Source organism: Paroedura picta, chromosome 2, assembly GCF_049243985.1.
Source record: "Paroedura picta isolate Pp20150507F chromosome 2, Ppicta_v3.0, whole genome shotgun sequence".
NCBI lineage: Eukaryota > Metazoa > Chordata > Lepidosauria > Squamata > Gekkonidae > Paroedura > Paroedura picta.
The window spans coordinates 52,144,987-52,165,243 of record NC_135370.1 but is presented as its reverse complement, the minus strand read 5'-3'; the positions used below and the strand labels follow the sequence as shown (position 1 = coordinate 52,165,243).

General features: G+C 40.4%; 1 protein-coding gene across 12 annotated transcripts in view; it reads right to left on the bottom strand.

Annotated features, from left to right (window-relative positions):
* Positions 1 to 20,257, bottom strand: part of ZEB2 (zinc finger E-box binding homeobox 2) — a 184,064-nt gene that overhangs the window by 13,347 nt on the left and 150,460 nt on the right. For 9 of the 12 annotated variants that reach the window (XM_077320125.1, XM_077320124.1, XM_077320129.1 and 6 more), the window contains 3 exons: positions 18,170 to 18,278; positions 12,038 to 14,010; positions 6,944 to 7,190 (listed from right to left, as the gene is read on the bottom strand). In XM_077320125.1, the coding sequence (XP_077176240.1) occupies positions 6,944 to 7,190; positions 12,038 to 14,010; positions 18,170 to 18,278 (2,329 nt within the window). The remainder of the gene's footprint in view (positions 1 to 6,943; positions 7,191 to 12,037; positions 14,011 to 18,169; positions 18,279 to 20,257) is intronic. The other 3 variants (XM_077320132.1, XM_077320130.1, XM_077320135.1) reach the window with 2 other exon arrangements.

The following is a 20,257-nucleotide window of genomic DNA, read 5'->3' as shown; positions in this document are numbered from 1 at the left end:
AGTGCAAATTTCACAAGCTCTGAATTTACTCCAAGACACTGTATATTATTTAAGTATTTAAAAAGTAATCATGGTATATGGAGTGACAGAAAATTATCTATGGACAACATGTAAATTTTTTATGAATCAAGCTCTAAAGAAGGAGAACTTATGAGCTGGGGATTCAGAATAGCAGTGAAAGAAAGCTGATTTACTGCTAAAGCTCAAGAACAATATTTAGTTTACTCCATCAATCTGGAAATAAAAGTGGTGCTTGCATCAGCATGAAAGGCACAAAAATGGTTTTAAAAGAAGTTTTTAATAAAACACGTTAGGAATGAAAAGAAGAATTAAAAGGACTGTACAGCCATAAGGCTCCTTTTTCAGCTTGCAGAAAAAATAGAATGAAGTGTATCATGAGGCAAGGTGATGAGGCCCCAAGCCTCCCAAGAATGGCAGCAACATACAGGATTACATGTCATGGAAGGCAAACAACTGATCAGCTGTCACAACTGCTTTTCTCTTCCTTTTCATTCCTTTCTAAAACTACCATCAAATCATAAGCAGGAAAAGCATACCTGCAAGATACTTAGGGTTGCCAGATCTCCTGCAGTGGAGGTGGGGATCCCCCACTGACAAGCCTCACTTGCCCACCACCAATCAGTTAATTGGCAGGGGCGGAATTTACTCTGTAAAAGAGGGAGATCCAACATGCAGTGATGTCTCTGTATCATTGTCCATGTGACCCGGAAGTGACATCATCACTTCTGGGATGTTGGGATGACACTCTGGTATTTGAGGAAAAACTCTATGGTAGAAACCAAATTTACCATACAATGTTTGCCCAAATACCAGAACATTCCCCTGACAATCCTGGATATGATGATGTCACTTCCAGATCACATGGACATATTGCTGTATGTTAAATGGGCCTTCCTGCTGCTCCTAGTAAGTCCCACCCTTCCCTGCTGGTAGAGAAGATGGACCTGGCAACCCTAGACGTACTCTTCCCCCATTCTTTTTACCTCTAGCTCCTTAAATAGATATATGTTATTCCATTACATGGGATTTTCCCCATACTATGGTTACACTAACCCTGTGAGGTAACTTCAATTGAGAGAATGACTAACCTCAACTGAGCTTCAGCGAGTTTCATGGCTGAGCTGTGGATCAGATCTCTCTGGTTAAAATCCAGTATTCAATTAACTGTACCACACTAGCTCCCTAGCAAATGAATACATTCAGGTCTCTAAATAGCTTACAGCAAACAGGAATCACTTTAGGTGATCAGAGAGAAAATATTTCTCTAAACTGAATTAGTTCCTTTCTTTAAAAAAGAAAAGAAAATTAGGGTATTGGTATGCTACAAAGTACTAACATTGTGAATGGGTGGACAGACGAGTTAATAAAATTGTTTATGGGCTAGTAACTTTTATGGACTTATTTTAACATCAAGCCAAAGTTTCAACTCCACAGGCTCATGAAGTCCCACATTACTGTCAGGTGACTGTTTATAAGCAAGCTGGATGTTCAGGGAGAAACAATTTTGGAAACTTTAGTGTAGCTTATAAGCCTTATCATATCTGTTCTACAACAAATATCCTGCTCTATGAAAAATAACTAATTACGAGACCGATGATAATGAAAAGATACATATTATCTGGTGGCAGGATGAAGGGTTCCTCAGGAATGAGAAGCAAGAAATACCTACGAAACTCGTTAACTGTAGTCTGGCAACAGGACCCCCCACAAGGCAGCACTGAGCCTGGATCCAGCTTGCTAGATCACAAGGCTGGAAACGGAACAGGTCGTCACAATATGGTTGATGTGAAGCAGTTAGAACTGAGGCTTTAGTTGTTGCCCCGACCAGCAGGCGCCCAACCGACAGGCGCCCACAGTTGTCAAAGAGGAAAGCCAACTTGCCTGGTCTGACTGTTGTTTCCGGGGCCTCATCCTGCAAGGACTTAGTTGGGCCATGATCCTGTAAGAGATTTCTACACAGAAGTAGCAATATGGCTCTGTAACTGGTCTTCATTAGAAGCCATTCCCAAATACTATGGCTCTCCTTCAGATGAGGATTCTGTTCCAGGGCCTAGCTCTTGAGGGGTTCTGATAGATGGCTTCATTTTTCATGAGCTGAACAGGTTGAAGGGATCTCAAGGTTCTAAATCAGGGGTAGTCAACCTGTGGTCCTCCAGATGTCATGGACTACAATTCCCACGAGCCCCTGCCAGCAAACTTTTAAAACTACAAACATATTAAATGGTCTCCTCAATCAGCTCCGCTGCATCATCCCAAGGATGTAATATAAATTATTATGGAAAACAGCATCAAGATCATTCTATAACAAGTTAGCTGGCAAAGAGGAAGAAAAGTACGAAATACATCTTCAAAGTGGTCAGGGGTTTTTTTTTTTTTGGCTTATAAAGCAATGTCCTTTATTTGTATTATTCTTGAAAGTCCAGGATAAGCACTAACTGTCCTAAAAAAAGATGAGGAAAGGATAATGATTCAGACACTGAACGCAAAGGTTAATTGCAGTTCAGAGAGTCTTGCCCCAAACACAGATTGAAATTTCTCATATATATTAATAGATGAGACAGCCATTCCATCGCTTTGGCTTTTTCCATAACTTTATCAGTTTAATTTGCAATTCACTTAACATTTACAAAAGAGGCCAAAGAAGAAGAAGGCAAATGGCCTTTAAATTTTCTTCTAATAAATTTTGGCTTGGTAACTATGCACGGTAGTTAATGACATCAAGGTCTGGTTTGCAAGTCTTCTTTTTAATGCAAGTTTTCATTCTCACAGAACTTACTACCCATATGATACTTCTGCTGCCACTGCCTTCATACAGCAGTTTCCATCAGATTGCTTGAATCTGATTGCATGGACCTTGAACTACCTTTATGGAAGTTAGTGCTAAAGCGTTGGTCTAAATCATGATGTATCCGGTGGTTTCAAACTGTCTTTGTATTCTGTTGCAAACAGATTTTCCCCCATTTCAGACAGACCCATTTTAGTAACCAACTGCTAAAAGAATTTATGTACTTATTCAGATTCAGACAAACCAACTTACATCCTGTTAGCAAAGCATAGAATCATAGAATCATAGAGTTGGAAGGGGCCATACAGGCCATCTAGTCCAACCTCCTGCTCAGCGCAGGATCAGCCCAAAGCATGGTTGAACCACAATTGACAAAAATGGCTTTCTTCTGGGTTCCATCTCTGCTTTGCCCTTCTGAATCTCTGTGGTGTACTGTATACAATGTCCATAGGGCTTCCTTCAAAGCTGCTTTTCCTCCCATTCTTTTTCATTGGGCAATCTTCCTTGGATGTTTGGGTTTTCTAAAAACAATCTGCGTGTTATAGTACTAGAGCAGTACCACTGAGATCAATTGACCATTGAGATCCGAGTGAGATCAGCTGTTGTTACTTAGAAACAAGGGGAAAGAAGTAGCTTATTGAGATGCAGGTGCTCAGGGCATCAGTGTGACAAACTGCATCTGGCCAGGGTTGTTGTCCTTGCTGCATGATTCTACCCATCAGTGATGAGGAACTATGTGGACTGAGATGAATGGTGCCCATTCTCTCAACAATGACCTCCAGCTGTACTTGGAGGACACATCGCTTGCCAAACACACCACAGACCAATGAAGCATGTACATAAGCACTCCACTGATGGTAACTGGGCTGTTGATCATCAACAGTACCACCTCCAAACTAACTTGAACCACATTAGAAATAGAGATCATGAGTGAATGATCATTAGCCTCACTAATATCCATACTAACCATTTCCCAACTTCAACCCACAAAGAGAAGTTTGCCTTTCTGAGATACCTGTGATCAGCTTGGCAACACATCACTTGCCAGCCAGTCAGGTCTAGGAATGGATGGGTGAACATCAGGAAATCTGCTACAGACACCTTCTTAAGGTAGCAACATCTATCACACTAATAACAGATGCCCTGAGCACCTGCAACCCAACGTTACTTCTTTTCTCTTGTTTCTAACTAACAGCCAATCTCACTGATCTTAATGATCAACTGATCTCAATGGTACGGTTCTAGAGCTCTAGTGCTATAATGCTCAACTTAGAATGTTCAAAAAACTTAAAAACACAAAAGGACGATTGTGTGGTGAGAAAGAGCAGGGGAAAAGTGGCGCTGCTTGAAATAGCCATAGCACTTCAGAGACAACTCATTCGTGGAAGGAAATTCACTGTGTGAAACTTCCTTCCCTGTACTGCTTTGCTTGAAATTAGGCCAACAACAAATAGTATCCGGTTTAGAAAGGCAACATGAAAGCCCCCATAATCTCATAGTAGGGACAGACTGAACCATGGATCAGGAGCATTCTGTTTTTTGCATCTAAAGCAGGGGTAGTCAAACTGCGGCCCTCCAGATGTCCATGGACTATAATTCCCATGAGCCCCTGCCAGCGAATGCTGGCAGGGGCTCATGGGAATTGTAGTCCATGGGCATCTGGAGGGTCGCAGTTTGACTACCCCTGATCTAAAGCATTCCTTGCTATTCAAACTCAATTTGAATGTTACTTAGTTTTATGCGGATTTTGTTTGTTTTTGGAAATCATGGTGATGGCGTGTATTTTTTGCTTGACACATTTTCAGCCTTTCAGCAATACGTCTGTGAACCTTATGGATGATCAACTTTATGGGATTCAACCATATGCCTCAATCCTGATGTAGATGAAGGCCAGCTCTAACATAAGAGGTTTACAGTAGAGGTGTACTAAACCGTAATATTTGCAGATGGCTGTAATAAAGTTATTCAGGAGAGGCAAGGTGTGGGGATATAAAGCCTACAAAGCATTTCCCCCCTACCAAACAAATAACTTGGATCAAGTAATGAAATGTAACAGAATTTATACAAGGCAAAAATAAAAAAATCTTATCCAAATTACCATTCTTGATTTTCTTCTCTAATCTTATATTTTATTCCTTTAATGTCCACGTGGGACTTAGCTTAAAGAGACTTGGGAATGATGCTCATATAATTGTGATGTTATAGAAGAGTTTGTTTTATCCCTTAGTTGCTAAAGATTCAGAAAATAACAGATAACTTTAAAAAAGTATAATAGGATTTTATTTACCAAAGTAAATTAGAAACACCTTTTTGATATAATATGTTTTGGTCATCTTTTCCTATATCTGCTTGGGTCTCACTGATGATTTTGAAATAAATCAATGCTAGCATTGACGGAAGTTAGGTTATCATTACAAAGGTAGCATAGATCCACACATTACGCTGAGTATACCAGTATTTTCCATAACAAATGTACAAGATGGATACTAGTCACATATCAGTGACTCTTAAGCACATATACAGGCATGTTTAAGATTTATAATTTGTCTGTTATCATTCCCACTTTCTGAATTAGATTTTATGCCTCATTCTACTCATGCAAGGAACAATTCTGCTAATGCAAAATTTCTCCACATTTCCTCCTCCTGTTATCCCATGCAGATTCCCCATGCAGTCCCTAATAGTCCACTGACTCCCAGAAGTTGGATTTCAATGACCACAACAGGCTGCAGAAAGGGAACTGGGGACTTTCCTTTCCTAGATTATTACTGCACTCAAAGGGTATAAGACTGAATCCTCCTTGTTTGCTGCAATACTGATTTAACTCAGATATAGCATCATAAATATGATTGTCTCTATGTGTAGAGCAACTCCCTGGCTCAGTATTTCCTTATTAATGATGATTAAAATACAATGAACAAGAGGTGACCAGACCATTAACAATTAGAAAGCCTTTCCCATGTATCATATTTGCAGTGGGCTGCCAACCAGTCATTTCTTATGCACCATGTTGTAACTGCTGGTAGGAATATGTACCAAATCTCACCTTCCCTTGCCCAGCACTGCCATTGGAATTTCCAGTGGCAGAAGCCATAATTCCCTCTGGTTGGTGTCCATATTGTGAAGAACAGTCCTGAAGCAGAGCAGATCACAAACTGCCATGCTTATTGCTCGCTATTAACTATTAACCCCCAGATTTACAGTTCTAGAATTCTGATGCAGCTCCCATGCACTGATGTGGGAAACAAGTAAATTCCAAGCTCAAAGAACTGCGTGATTTCAGGTCTCCATTTGTTTGGCTGGACCAGCACCGTTGTGTATTTTAAGGCTCACAGTGCCTTAGTTAGAGGTAGGCAGGCCAAGGAAGGTGTCTTTTGAGTCTAGGAGTCTACCTTGGTTCGGGCCAGATCGTCTGTAGCTAGTAAGATTACTTCCCTCTGGAAAGATTGTTCGACAGTGAATGTTGTATATTATATATTTATAATAATAAACGTTTATTTTTTAAAAGAATTCCCTCCATGTGATTAAACAAAGATTTCTTTGTAGCTTGCAAAAGACAGGGTGGAGGTTGCTTGTTTTGGCTACTGATGCTACCTGGTTGATTAGTAAAGGCCTGTATGGTTTGAAGACCTAGTAACTTTTGTAGATTAATGTTAATAACCTAATAACTTTCTGGATTGATTTGTAACAGCAGACGAGACATGGGCTTTAACGTGAATATTATTATATTTAACAGGAATATTTAATGTGAATATTATTATATTCAATATTCAATATTTTAGATGTACCTCAACCCCTAAATTTCACTGTCCATAATGCTACCAGTTTTTTCAACTTTTCCTTGGGGCAACTTTTCAACTTTTCCTTGTTTTGCTAGCTTGTTGACAATACTTACTTTACTTTAATGAGCTATAAACTGTTTAAACATACATACATGGAAGTGGAAAAACAACAACAACAAATGTAAAAAAATAAGGGGGGAGAATGTCATATTGAGCTAAGCAAAGCACATTATTTTTGCCTTGCTGAATGCCTTAGCATATGCTGCATCTTATGTTACACAAGTGTACTCATTAAATATTATGAAATGTACCAAATGCAACAAAGCTTGTCTCTAACCACTGTAGAAATTTGTACCTGTGTGCTCATATTTGTGTCGCAGAAGGGAACTGCTTTTCTGGAATGTCTTGTCACATAAGTCACATGCGTACATGCCACTTTCCGTCTTCTTGATCTTCTTTCGGGACAGGCAGGAGTCGGAGTCTGTCATGTCATCAAGACCTGACATGTAATCCGGTGTTCCATCAAGCAATTCTCCCTGTGATGTAACCAAATGGTTTATGTAAAACCAGTTACCTTCCGTTCTGTGGCAACACATAACATCCTGTAATATTAGACCATGTTAGTCACAATATTGAAGGTGTACCCATGTTTCCATCCTCAATTACACTCCTGTCTTAAAATGGGGCAAAAAGAGCCTAACTTTTACTTGAGTAACAGGAAAAATATGTTTGTGTCATTGCGACTAAGGCTGGAGCAATACTGTACGTGGAATGTGTGGCTGAGGTCAGAGTTAATATCCAGAAGATGTGGGCCTCCCTATTTGAAAGTCTACCCACAGGCAACATCTTAAGCAATCCATATGGTCTCCCCCAGAAGAAAAAGAGTTGGTTTTATACCCTGCTTTTCACTGCCCAAAGGAGTCTCAAAGCAGCTTACAATCACCTTGCCTTCCTCTCCCCACAACAGACACCCTGTGAGGTACGTGAGGCTGAGAGAGCTCCCTGACAGGACAGCTCTGCGAAAACAGTTCTAACAAGAATGTGACTAGCCCAAGATCACCCAGCTGGCTGCATATGGAGGAGCAGGGAATCGAACCTGGCTTGCCAGATTAGAAGCTGCCACTCTTAACCACTACCCCACACTACACGACCCAGGCAGGAATCCATCTTAATATTTTATAAGAAGAGGGAGCCATAGATTTTAAAACTAAATTTGAGATTTTAAATTGTACTTATTTATTGATTTGGTATTTTAATTTTTGTTGTAAGCTGCCCTGAGCCCTTTTGGGGAATGGCAGCATAAAACCCTAAAAATAAATAAATAAACATGGGGCTATTGTTCACGGTAGCATATTCTGAGGAGACTGACACTTAAGTCTGAAATGGCATGTCCTGTGGGGCAGTCACCAAAACCAATTTTTGCTGCTGGTTTCTCCCTCTCTCCCAGGCAATATTTTGGAGCATCATTCATTTGCACATTGTAGTGCAACCATGTTGTACATATCCATGTATCCCATGAATCCAAAGACCTGAACCGACCAACCATGGGACTGATAGACTGTTATTCTGTTAGAATGTTATTGTCTCTGTTTGATGCTGTTTATTATTATTATTATTATCCATTTGAGTTTGCTGTAGAGTTCTTGTTCCTTATGTTTCATGTGAACTGCCCTAAGCCTCAGGGGAGGGTGGTATATAAATGGAATAATAAATAAATAAATCCTTCCCAACTGTGCATAAGGGGCTGTTGGCAGGAATGAGGAAACTCACAATTGAGGTCAGGAGTCATGGATAAGTAAACCCAAAGGAGATGCTTTTGCAGCAGCATTGTGTCACTAAAATATGTTGCCTCAACCTCAACTGGTATTCTAATTAAAACAAAAAAACAAAAAAGAGGCCAAAGAGGCAGAGATGTGACTGCACAGATGACCTTCTTAGGTTGTCATGCAGGTCCTGACTCTCTTTCTTCTCTGGGAACTTAGGACACAAGCTGGGACTGACAGTGTATTCGTACTGACGGATATTTCTGAGTCAGCAGTGCGATCTGCTCTTAACTTGAGTACAAGAGGGCAGGTTGGGACCCTACTGTCTGATGCCATAATACATCTGTACTATGGAACAGAAGAGACAGTACAGCTGGTGACTCAGCAACTGCATCTACTGACCAATCAACCAGGGCTAGTTTCAGTATAATCCTTTGTGATTTTTATGCCTGTGGAAATTCCTGTTCTGGACATGATCGAATATAACTCTTTCCCCACTACTATAGATGTTCACATAATTTTATGAGGCTCCTGATCATATGGGTATATTGATTTAAGACACATCCATATTCCCAGTAGACTTTGGTACAAATTCAGAATCTCATACTTGTCCTGTAAAACTAAGAGTTGGTTCAAACATGATGATGACAGGGACAGGTATGTATGCAAATGAACCATTCTCATCCCCCCCTTTTTTTTCTTGGATCTCTGGCCACTTCATATAGATTGGTAAGCAGGAGCATGGATTCATGGTCTCTTGAATACATTATGAGAAGAGAAAGAGACAGGCGAATGTATGGAGAAACCAGGAAGGCAATTGTGCTTTCTCATCTTCCCATATCGATGCCATTTCCAGAGCTGCTCTAAAGTATATGAAAAAGCCAAGGATGTATTTCTAGATTACCCTGGGGCCTTATTTGCCCAAACAGGAGCCTGCAAGATGTACAGATGTGAAACCTGAAACCAGTTACTGCCTGAAAACTGGAAAACCACATACAGCTACGTAAATTGGAAGGCAAAGTTCAGTGACAGGATAAGAGGTAACATATTTTAAACACTTCAAACTTCTGACATATCTGAAATGACCAACAGGTTGTAGCTTTGCAAGGTAACACTTTTTTTACAAGACAACTAGAAATTGTGGAATGCCATAGTTGACATGAATCATTAAAAAAATGCAGCTATAACCTCAGTTGGTCTTATTCTCAATATTTACATTTATCCGATCACCAGACACAACTAGTTCTGCATAATCCATTGGGACTTTAAAGTGCAGTCCTATTAATGGGATCAATTCAACAGGTTTAGTCTGCAGTAACTTTGCATAAAGTCCAGTCTAATCAGATCTTGGAAGCTAAGCAGGGCTGACTTAGTATTTGGATGGGAGACCTCCAAAGAATGAAAGGGGCTTGCCATGGAGGCAGGCAATGGCAAACCACCTCTAAATGCTTTGAAAACCCTACAAGGTCGTTGTAAGTCAGCTATGACTTGTCAGCACTTTCAACCAGCACCAACTCTCCACAGAACCGAACTATTAAGTTTGTGTTTTGAAATTACAGTTCCCACCCACCACCAACCCAATTACATTACAACAAATGACTCTGGAAACCTGGGAGAGCTTCAAAGCCCCTTCTGATATGGGACGAGACGTTTAAAAAGGCAGCAAAATTCCAGTAGCTGTTGGTATTGTGTACTTTACAATAATTTTCCCTTGTTGCCCAACTCAAAACTTGTAAAAAAGTAAGAGTGATGGGACTACTTAGCAAGAATATATAAGATTGCTATCTCCTTGGCATAAAGGTAAAGGTATCCCCTGTGTAAGCACCGGGTCATGTCTGACCGTTGGGGTGACGCCCTCTAGCGTTTTCTTGGCAGACTCAATACAGGGTGGTTTGTCAGTGCCTTCCCCAGTCATTACCATTTACCCCCCAGCAAGCTGGGTACTCATTTTACCAACCTCGGAAGGATGGAAGGCTGAGTCAACCTTGAGCCGGCTGCTGGGATTGAACTCCCAGCCTCATGGGCAGAGCTTTCAGACTGCATGTCTGCTGCCTTACCACTCTGCGCCACAAGAGGCTCTTATCTCCTTGGCATACTTTGAAATAAAAAAGGTATCTTACTTTTCTGAAGAAGGTATTCAGAAAGCAAAATGCATTTAGAAATCAACTATATTCAGAAAAGAGTATCAAGTATTCATAACAATACGATGCCTAGGAAAACAGTACAAGCAATAACCAATGCAGTTTTCTTTCGAAACATCAAATCACAGACATATTCCATATGTGTTGGAAAGGTTTTAATTGAATTTTATATTTAGGTACAAAATATTTTTATTATGCAATCCATTTAAATGTATGTCTTCCCAATAAAGGCCTAGAGCTATAGTTTTATATTTAATTTTGTAATTTAAAATAAGGAATATTAATAACACATTTTATCAATGCTCTATCCATGTTAAAAGAGCCTTCAGCCTTGAGCAATAATGAATGTGGATCAGTAAATTATTAAATTTCTTGATATTTGTTTCGTCTTGATCCAAAAAGGGTGCAAACTTGCATGATAATGTACATTTCCCCCCATTTGCTATCAGACAGTTCAGTTTCTTAAACTAGGTTTGTACTAATTAATATTAGAGAAGATTAAATAGGATTAAATACATTTACAAAGAGGGCAGATGTACTGTAAATTGGTATAGTGGAACAGCTGTTGCGGAGGTACTGTGCTATTTATGCTCCTATTGTGTGGAGAGGGATTACTGCCTGTAACATTAAACCATACCTGATTTTCACATTTGAAAATATAAAACATTTACTAGTTGGTAAAATTACTAATGGAATCTAATAGGTCATGTGGGAATGTCCACAGATGTTTAAAAAAATCATCTATAATCAGTTAATCTCTCTCTCTGCCAAACTATAGTTGTTTTATATATTCACAATTCCAGCACATTATGAATGTTTCCTGTAGATAAAATCCTTCGTTGTGTGCAAGTGGGACAGATGTCACATTTTTTACACTTGACATTGCTAAACCACGTAGGATAGTACCTGTGTTCTATGTATTGTCTGCTGAAACCAGGTCCAATTGGTCAAATGGACCTTCTCTAAAGAGGTTGGCAATGCCAACTATTCTCTCAACAACTGGAATTTCTACAGCCTTCCCTCTAAGTCTGTGGGTTGGGTCTAGAGGGAGAAGGAGGGGTTGACAAGTATAGAAAAATGGAACAGGTGAGATGAAAAGGGGTGCGGATCTTCATAATCCCTTTTATAGCTTTGTAAAGATTAGTTGTGACATATTATAAACAGCTTATGGTTGCATTATCATTTCTATGTGATTCTCTGGGAATCTCTGAAAGATTGTAGTGGCCGAAGGAGCCACCATGTCAAAGAAGTGGCAGTGCCAATGAATGGCCCTATACTTTTAAGAATGCAAATGGTCTCCACAGCCTTTTCACTAAAAGCATAAACTCTTCCCAAATGAAAGTAGAAGAATTTTTTCAAGGCAAAGATTCTATCCCACACCAGGTACATTTTTTTTGGAGTTAATGAGTGGTGCTAGGCTGGGATTCTAATGGAAAGCTAACGTCTAAATACATCACAAATGATCATCATGCTGGTCCAGTCAAAAAGAGTTACACAGGCATGTTACACACAATTGTCATCTTCTGAAATAAGCAAGATATTTACCTGAAAACCTTGCTTCCGCTGGTACTTTCGCCTTTGCTGCATGTCAGCAAATGCAGCTGCTCCAGTTGGATAAGTATAGGCCATATGTGGTAGGAAGCTCATTTGATCTATTCCTGGGTATGGTCGTAGTCCAGGAATACTAGTCTGGACCGGTGGCATAAAAGCAGCTGGGGGAAATGCGCTTTGTGGCGGAAGGGTTGTGTATAAAGGTTTGGCACTAAAAGGGTTCATACCAAATACTTGATTAGTGCTTTTATCCAAACTATTTGAATTAGAAAACTCTTTCTTGATAAAAGTCAAGTTCAGTGGCTCATCTGAGGTTTCAGATGACGAAGAAATACTGTTGTGGTCTAGATTTACACTATTGGATTTTGTTTTGTTCTTTGTGGCTATAATGCTTTTGGGTTCCTTCATTTGTTTTGGTAAAGACAAGTCCAAAGGCTCAGCCTGAAGCTCCTCAGAGGAGAAACTGTTTGGAGTGTAAGAACTGCTATGGGAGTTTTTAGAAGATGTGGAAGAAAGATTTAATGGAGAAGGAGTGTTACTCCTGGAGTGGTCCAATTTGTCGACTTGCTTCATATTGGCAAAGTGAGTAGGTTTTGTTAGCCTGAGAGGAGTATCACAGTTAGTAACACTATTATGAAGTTCAGCTATAGATGGTGATGTTATAGAGTCCACAGGCTTTATAGGGGATCTGGCTGACAAGCAGTCTTTCATGGGAGTGTTGTTGGTGGCAGCCAGCACCACCTTTGTACCTCCCCTTTCCAGCGATGGTGACCTGGAACTTGAATACTGGTAGACTTTTCTTTGTTCAAACCATTCCTTCACAAATTCCTGAGGAAGGCCAACAGCAATGGAAATTTTCAGTAGTTCATCAGAGTTGGGTTCCATATTCATAGCATAATACGCTTTAAGTACAGACATATGGTCCTTGTATGGATTGATGGGGCTAGTCATTCCTTTCTCAGAAAGTACCGATGACAAGAGGAGGGCTTGCTTATCTACAAACACTCCTGGTTTGCTAGGAGCCATGTTTTCATGAGGTTGGAGGACTGCCTTGATTTCTTCATTCATTTTACATAGGTAACGTTCATGCTGATGCAGGGGAATGGGACCAGGAAAACTTTCTTTACAGAACTGGCATGAAAAAGGAGTGGGTATATTATGGTTGTCGATCATTTTATCTTCAGTTACCAGATCTATGAGAGTGCGCAGCTTTTCTTTCTTAATATTGTTGAGCTGCCTCCTTGAGTCTGTAGTTAAGCTCTGGAGACAAGCTTTGGCTTCGTTGACCTTTTCTAAAGTGTAGTCAATAATACTTTTAGTGGCACCATTATGACTGACTACTGGAAGACCCACAGGTGGAATACCAGGAGAAGTAACACCTTGTTCTTCTGGTTGAGAACATGGGTCCTTCATGTGATAACCCTTCAGTTTGGAGATTTCTTCAGCGCTACAGTCCATTTTCTGCCTGGAAACAGTATTGTCCACAATCTGTAGGACTTTCTGCACCTCACTTAAATTACTTCCCATGGCTGGGAATCCAAGTAAAGGTGCTTCCATTCCTACCCCTAAGTGCTGCAATGGACTTTGTGTAGAAGCATGAACTCCTATTGGACTGGTGGCACCGAGTCTACCATTCATGAAAGGACTAGCACCAGTGAACCCATGGGTCGCCATCAGAACTTTATATTCATTGAAATCTAGTGGTTCCGTTTTGATTTTCAGTAAGCCTGATTGTTCAGACATACTAAGTGGTTTTCCGTTCTCCAGCTTATTTCTCAATTGTGTAATGGCTGAATTAGTAGGTGAAGAAGATACAGAATTAGGAGAAGAACCTGCCTTGATATTGTTTCTCATTCGTCCATTTACAGAGATCAAACCAATACATTTCTTGCTGCTGATGTGTGAACTGTATGAGCCAGAATGGGAAAAACGCTTCTTGCAATTTGGACACTCATATGGTTTTTCACCTGCAATGAATTAAAAAAAAATTCTTTAGATTATATAGTCTATCAGCTAATTGCACCATGTCTTCATTTTTATTTTCCTTTCTGCATTTCTGTCTACTTCACAGAAGGTTTCAGGGTATTTTTTGAATTCCTGCAACTGGTAACAATTCTACCTAGCACTTTTCCAATTAGTAGCATCCAATTTCCTATCAATACTGTGACACTCCTGGCTTACATTATGTGAAAAGCAATGGGTACATGACTATATGCCATTAAAAGCCACGGGCAAGGAGATGGATATGGAGCCTTATATAAAACAGTGAGGAGGAAAACCCGTGTTCCACAAAGTAGTAATTGTAATCTCAGTACTGGTAGTAGAAAAACAAAGGTGCTCTATCTTTCAACAACGTGAGAGTCAACATGTAGTTATCGGCCCTTCACTTTGCAGTAAACTTTTTTCAACATTAGCACGATCCTGAAGGGGACAGTTGCACGGTAAATACTCTTGCTTGATTCAATGTAAGCAACTAGGCTTATGATTGTTAACAGTATCCACTGAAACATAAGCAGTGCTATAAATGCAATGCCTTGTACTTTACTGCTCCACTGATCAATACTATGAAGCCTTCCTGCAGCCTAAGAAGCCTTCCCCAAATAGACGCGGCTCTTCTGTTGGAGAAAGCCACTACTCTCAGCAGAAGGTTCGTTGCACTGGACTTTGCTGAGCGCTGTGGTACAATCCATAAACCTTCAACTCTCCTAATTTTTCCTTGCCCAAATTACAAACCAAGGAGAAATTCTGTATCATATTTGCTTATTTCTACAGTTCCAAATGGCCTATAAGAGCCATTAACAGAGAAGGCCAAGGAAAGAGGCAAAAAGATGAGCATGGCACTGAATACCAACTGCTCTGCTTTCCTCTACATTCAGAAAGCTTAATGATGGCCCATCTACATTCTGGTTTTTTCAAAAATTCTGTTCATTTTACATTATTCATAGCTCTGAGAAATAATGCGGCTCTTTCTTATCTATGGATCTGTTCAGCAGCCACTGCGTGCAACAAGCTCCTTCCTAGCATGAGGAGTGCTTTTACCAGTCTCCTCTTTTTCATTGCAGCCCTCTTCTACCCCATGTGATTTTGACCAGGAGGCTCCCCAGCCCTCAGCCTCAGCTTTTCAGGGGTCTCAGTGAAATGCACGGAAAAGGGAAAGGCTAGGGAAGTCATCAAGGAAAACTGGTTCTTGCACTGGTAGTTTTGTAAGGGCCAACCTGTGGTGTTTATTGTCCTGTGCAAAGTAACTACAAGGCCTTCAGGATAGCAAATTCCATGCAAGATACCCTGTTCTGGACACAGGTAGATGCATGGATACACATTGCCCTAATATTCAGTCAAAAGAAACATGGGATGTTTTGTTTGCTTTTAAAGTCCTAAAGAAGAATTCACTCGAGAATAATTCTCAGTTTCTGATCCTAAGTCCTTACCCCTAGTTATGGTCCACCTTGGTACAGGCAGCTCCATATGAATGTATTGAAACTTTGCAGTTTGCCTTTGCTCCTATCCTTTTTGTAGAATTGTGCTACCAACGGTTTGGTTATGCGTTAATGTTTCTCAAAGTCAAATTCCTTGCAAGGAAGATAAGCAAAACAAAGGGACACAATCTAGCCAAAGTCAGGTACTTCTCAGTTCAGTGAGAGCCTTTGTACCTACTTGTATTTCTAACATAAGACTCAATGGGATTTCAAAATGCTTACCATTGTCTGGATTGTACCTAAGATTTGCAAGTACTGAACTGCATTTACAAGATGAGCTCAAGTGCCTGCAGACTAATTAATATAATTGGAACAAAATATAAGCCAGATATGCTCAGTGAGTTTAATAGAACCTATAAACATAAAAAAGATTTAAACCCTCCCCCCTTTTAACTTTAAAATATGGCAATATGAAGTATCTTGCTATCTTAAAATAGGAATATAAAAAACAAGAACATCTAAAACCCTACTCTATAAATTGTCTAGGTGAGTTCAAGTATTAGCAATACTGGACTTCTAGAAAAGCTTCACCAAATGGTCAAAGGGAGAAAACTGGATATCATTTGGCTTTTCAGAGGTTGACTAGTTATATGGTAAGGTGTTGCCATACATGAAATGTTGCTTATATGGTAAGATATCATTTATATGCTAAGATGTCATCACAGATCTCATTGCCCTGTGCTTTGATCCAGAGACCCACAGGTACTCAGATATCTATGAGAATTTCTTATGCACATGAAGTAGACCTATTCATTTCAATGGAGAGGACTGATTTATGCACACAAAAGAACATGAATGCACAGTAGCAGCTGGGTAAGCGGCTTAACAGTAGGAACTGCCTGCTGCTACTGTGGGAAATCCTACCCTAACCTGAGAACACTGGGAAACAGTACTGGAAGAGAGGCCTCCATCAATATCATGCAATGGTGCAGCTACTAACTGGACAACTTTCCCCACTGATGTCAGCAGCCCACAACTATATATGACAGGCTTTCTCAACCGGGATTTTTGAAACCCTGGGGTTTCGTGACAGCCCCAGAAGGATTTCTCCTATTGGGAGTTAATTAGTTTTTAATATATTTTTAAAAATATTATCAGGTGTTATGACTGTATGTGGTCATTGTTACCTGCTCCTTCCCCACCATGGCCAATTATGGGCCTTGTGGGGGTGGGAAGGGGAAGAGCCCCAGCCAATCAAATTCCGTCTAGCCAAGGCTTGTCCTACATGATAGCAACTGGAGTCCAGAGAGATAAGTACTCTTATTTTAAATTAACTCTTTGGGGGAGGGCAGAAGAGGGGCTTCACCTTGTTCCAGTCCTGTTTCTGGCATGGGCGTATGGGGATGATAAAGAGGCATAGGCCTGCCCCAGCCCTGCATGTTCCCACCACAAGCTATCTTTGGTGAAGAAGGGCAAACTGGTAGCCAGCCCGGAGTGCAGGTATGGTTCTGGTCACAAATCAACTGAAAATATTTCTGTGCAGCCACTTCCTGTGCTGTGGGAGTCATCTGGTGATGTTTGGGTGATATAACTTCTGGTGACACGTGACTTCTGGGGGCATGGCAGGAAGGTGTGGCCTGCTTACATCACTTCTGGGGTTTCTCGAAGCCTGAAGAATGTTTCAGGGTTTTCTCAACAGTGAAAAGGATGAGAAAGGCTGATATATGAACACAGTGCTGATCACTGCCTTTCTATAGTGCTTACACAGAGGGCAAAAATTCCCCTTCGCTTTCAGTCACCCAGAGGAGCAATCAGAGATCTCAACTGGCAAATCACCTCAATGGTTATCTCTATGTGTGCAGTTCAGATGCATATGTGAAATAATAGTTCATATAGAGCTGTAGCTAGAGGGCTGGGTTTGGATGTGGGAATCCCAGGTTCAACACCCCTTCACACTTTATACAACATTGAACAGGTGTTTGCTATTGGGCATACATTTATTGGACAACTGCAGACTATCCTGCTTTATATATTTTGATGACAGAAATGTTTGCTGCATTTGTATTTAACATGTGCATAGAAATCATCTGACAGATACATCTGAGAAAATATAACATGTTAAGAAACCCTAGAAGGGGAAGCTCACTGGGTGGCCTTAGCCAAGTCACTATTTCTCAGCCTAACTTACCACGCAGGGTTGTTGTAAGACTAAACAGCTGTTCTGAGCTCTTTAGAACAAGGCTGGCATACAAGGGTCATAAAATGAAGGAAGCAGCCATTCCGAACAAGGGAGCCTGACATAGGTTTTGTAGCTCCTGCACCATACAGCTGGATGGGAAGCAGTATTGTTCATCTTCTTGCATTTTTAAAATAGGAGTATCAAAAACAGGAGCATCTAAGAGCCAAATGAACAAGAGTTTCTGAATTCCTCCGAGTCGAAATAGCTTCAGGAAGCAATTAGAGTTCAATTAATTAATTAATTAATTGGGTAATAGGTTCTGCCATTTCAAAAAATCTTCCATGGATCGTATGTGTGTGTGTTATAATCACATGGAGAAAAAAAATATATGAGGATGAGTCAGATACGATTTATATAAGTACTCTGGTTGATCTAAAGAACAAAACTATAAATTTTAAGCAATCTTTAACAAAAATCACAGCTAATTAAACAGAATGCTAATGAGAACCTTGGCACCCAGCAGCAACTCACCACTGTGGATTCGCAGGTGTTCCTTCAGATGGTGTTTGTATTTGAAGGCCTTGCCACACTCTGTGCACTTGAACTTGCGATTGCCTGCTCCTTGGGTCAGCATTTGGTGCTGGGAGAGCAAAGACACCAGCATGAATTTGATGCAAATACACACAGGCACACATATATGTTTCTATTTCTTTTTTTTAAAAAAAAGACTAACAGATTTGCATGCACATCCATTTGCTTCATCACGGCCTCCGTGAAACATCGGCAGTAAGCTTGAAGCAAATCTTTACGCACTTTCGACATTTGTTTTAAGAATCATTTCTTAAGTAATTCATCGGCAGGGCGATATATTAAAGCACAAAGTGTTGGGAGGAACAGCTTTGTTCATTTTTCAAAGAAACTTGAGATTTGTTGTGTTTCTGACTTATGCAGAAGTGCCTTCAGACTGGCAGTTTTCAAAACATCCCATTTATTGTCCATCTGAGCCCCTTAATGCTGGGATAGATAAACAAGATTCGTTTTTGTGATCAAACGCAAGAGCAACAATTCCGCGCGAGAGGCTGGCGCTGCTGGGAAATCCTGATCAGAGAACCGAACGGCTTCTTTTCTCCCCTCTCCTTTGGAGCAATGCTAAGGAGCGGGGACAAAACAAGGGAAAAGTTGGCAAGAAAGGACAAGTTAAAAAGCAGCATAAAGATAGGCTCGAACACAGCTTGACCTTTCTGAACGAGTGAGAAAAGTGCTACGACTCTGAATTCTAAGCGGGGTGGGGGAGGAAGCTACAGTCATCCAGCCTGGATGTTCAAGGTAGGAGGTCAGCCTCCCCCCCCCCCCCCCCCGCTTCCCTAACTAAGCAGCAGTGACACAAAAGCCTATTGCAGCAAAGACAGCACAGAAACGGTATGACAACTGCTAGGGTGTGCTGAATCTTCCCACATTCCTAGTGAGACAGATGGTGTTACATGGGACACAGGGAGGGTTGTTCAAACAGCAGCAACCTTCAAAGATCAAGCAGAGCCCAGCCCGCCAAGCGCCATTGAGGGACCAGTGCTCATATGTTGCTGAGTTGCATAAACAAACAGCAACAGCTGCTTAGTCTCCCCTCACAGCCCTCAGAGGACTACTATAAACTTTAGTTGTGCCACTGTTAATATGATACAATCATTTTAATTTACTAATTGTAAATGCCACGAGCAAATGAGGGGACTTTTCAACACCAAAGCTACCATTCGTAATGCGCCAACACAATCACACTCTTGCATGTGAAATTTAAGGCAGTTGGGCTGGATAAATATCCAGCTATTTCTCTCCCCCACCCCCACCCCAGTGTTTTGATAGGAAGAAGAAGTGGAGGGAAGGCAGACTAAGTCTCATTTTGCCAGGAGGGGAGTGATCCCCCCACCCCAGATTAATAATTTGCTCTGTTCTTTAAAAATGAAATGTCACGATATGCCTCGCCAGAATAATATTTTATTGATAACAGAGATTAAATGAGAGGGACTGAGCTAATTACCAAATCGTTTGGTTAGAAGGTGGGCCTGATACATGTTGGTCTGATTCGACATAAGCGTTTATAGAAAAACAAAATCTGTAAAACTAAACCAAGATGCACATTTTGTTCTTCAGGAATCAGAACGTGCTGTAATTCCAGTGCAACTAGACACAATGTGTGTATCGAAGTTTAAAACTAAAGACTACAGCTTTTCTTGCAATACACGAATGTAGGTTTTAAAAACCCCATTCTCTGGAGAACGAAAAAAATATCTTTATCTTTTAAAGAGGTTTCAAACACAGCACTTAGTTGTGAAACAGAAGAAAGTTTATCCATATATTTAAAGAGGATATTCAGTTAAATTGAACACATCACTGATCAGGGAATCATTTTCATTTCAAACAGATACAATGCTGGGATGTATAAATTGTAGCAATGCTGAGTTCCTTAGGTGGTTACACGCTATTAAAACAGTCATGACATAGGTGACATATGTGCATTTTTAAATAAGATCTAGTAAAAGTATTAACCTGGCGTTAGAAACTCAATGACAAATATATACAAGGCTCAGTGAAGAGTAATGAATGTCAGAAAAAGGATTAATAGAT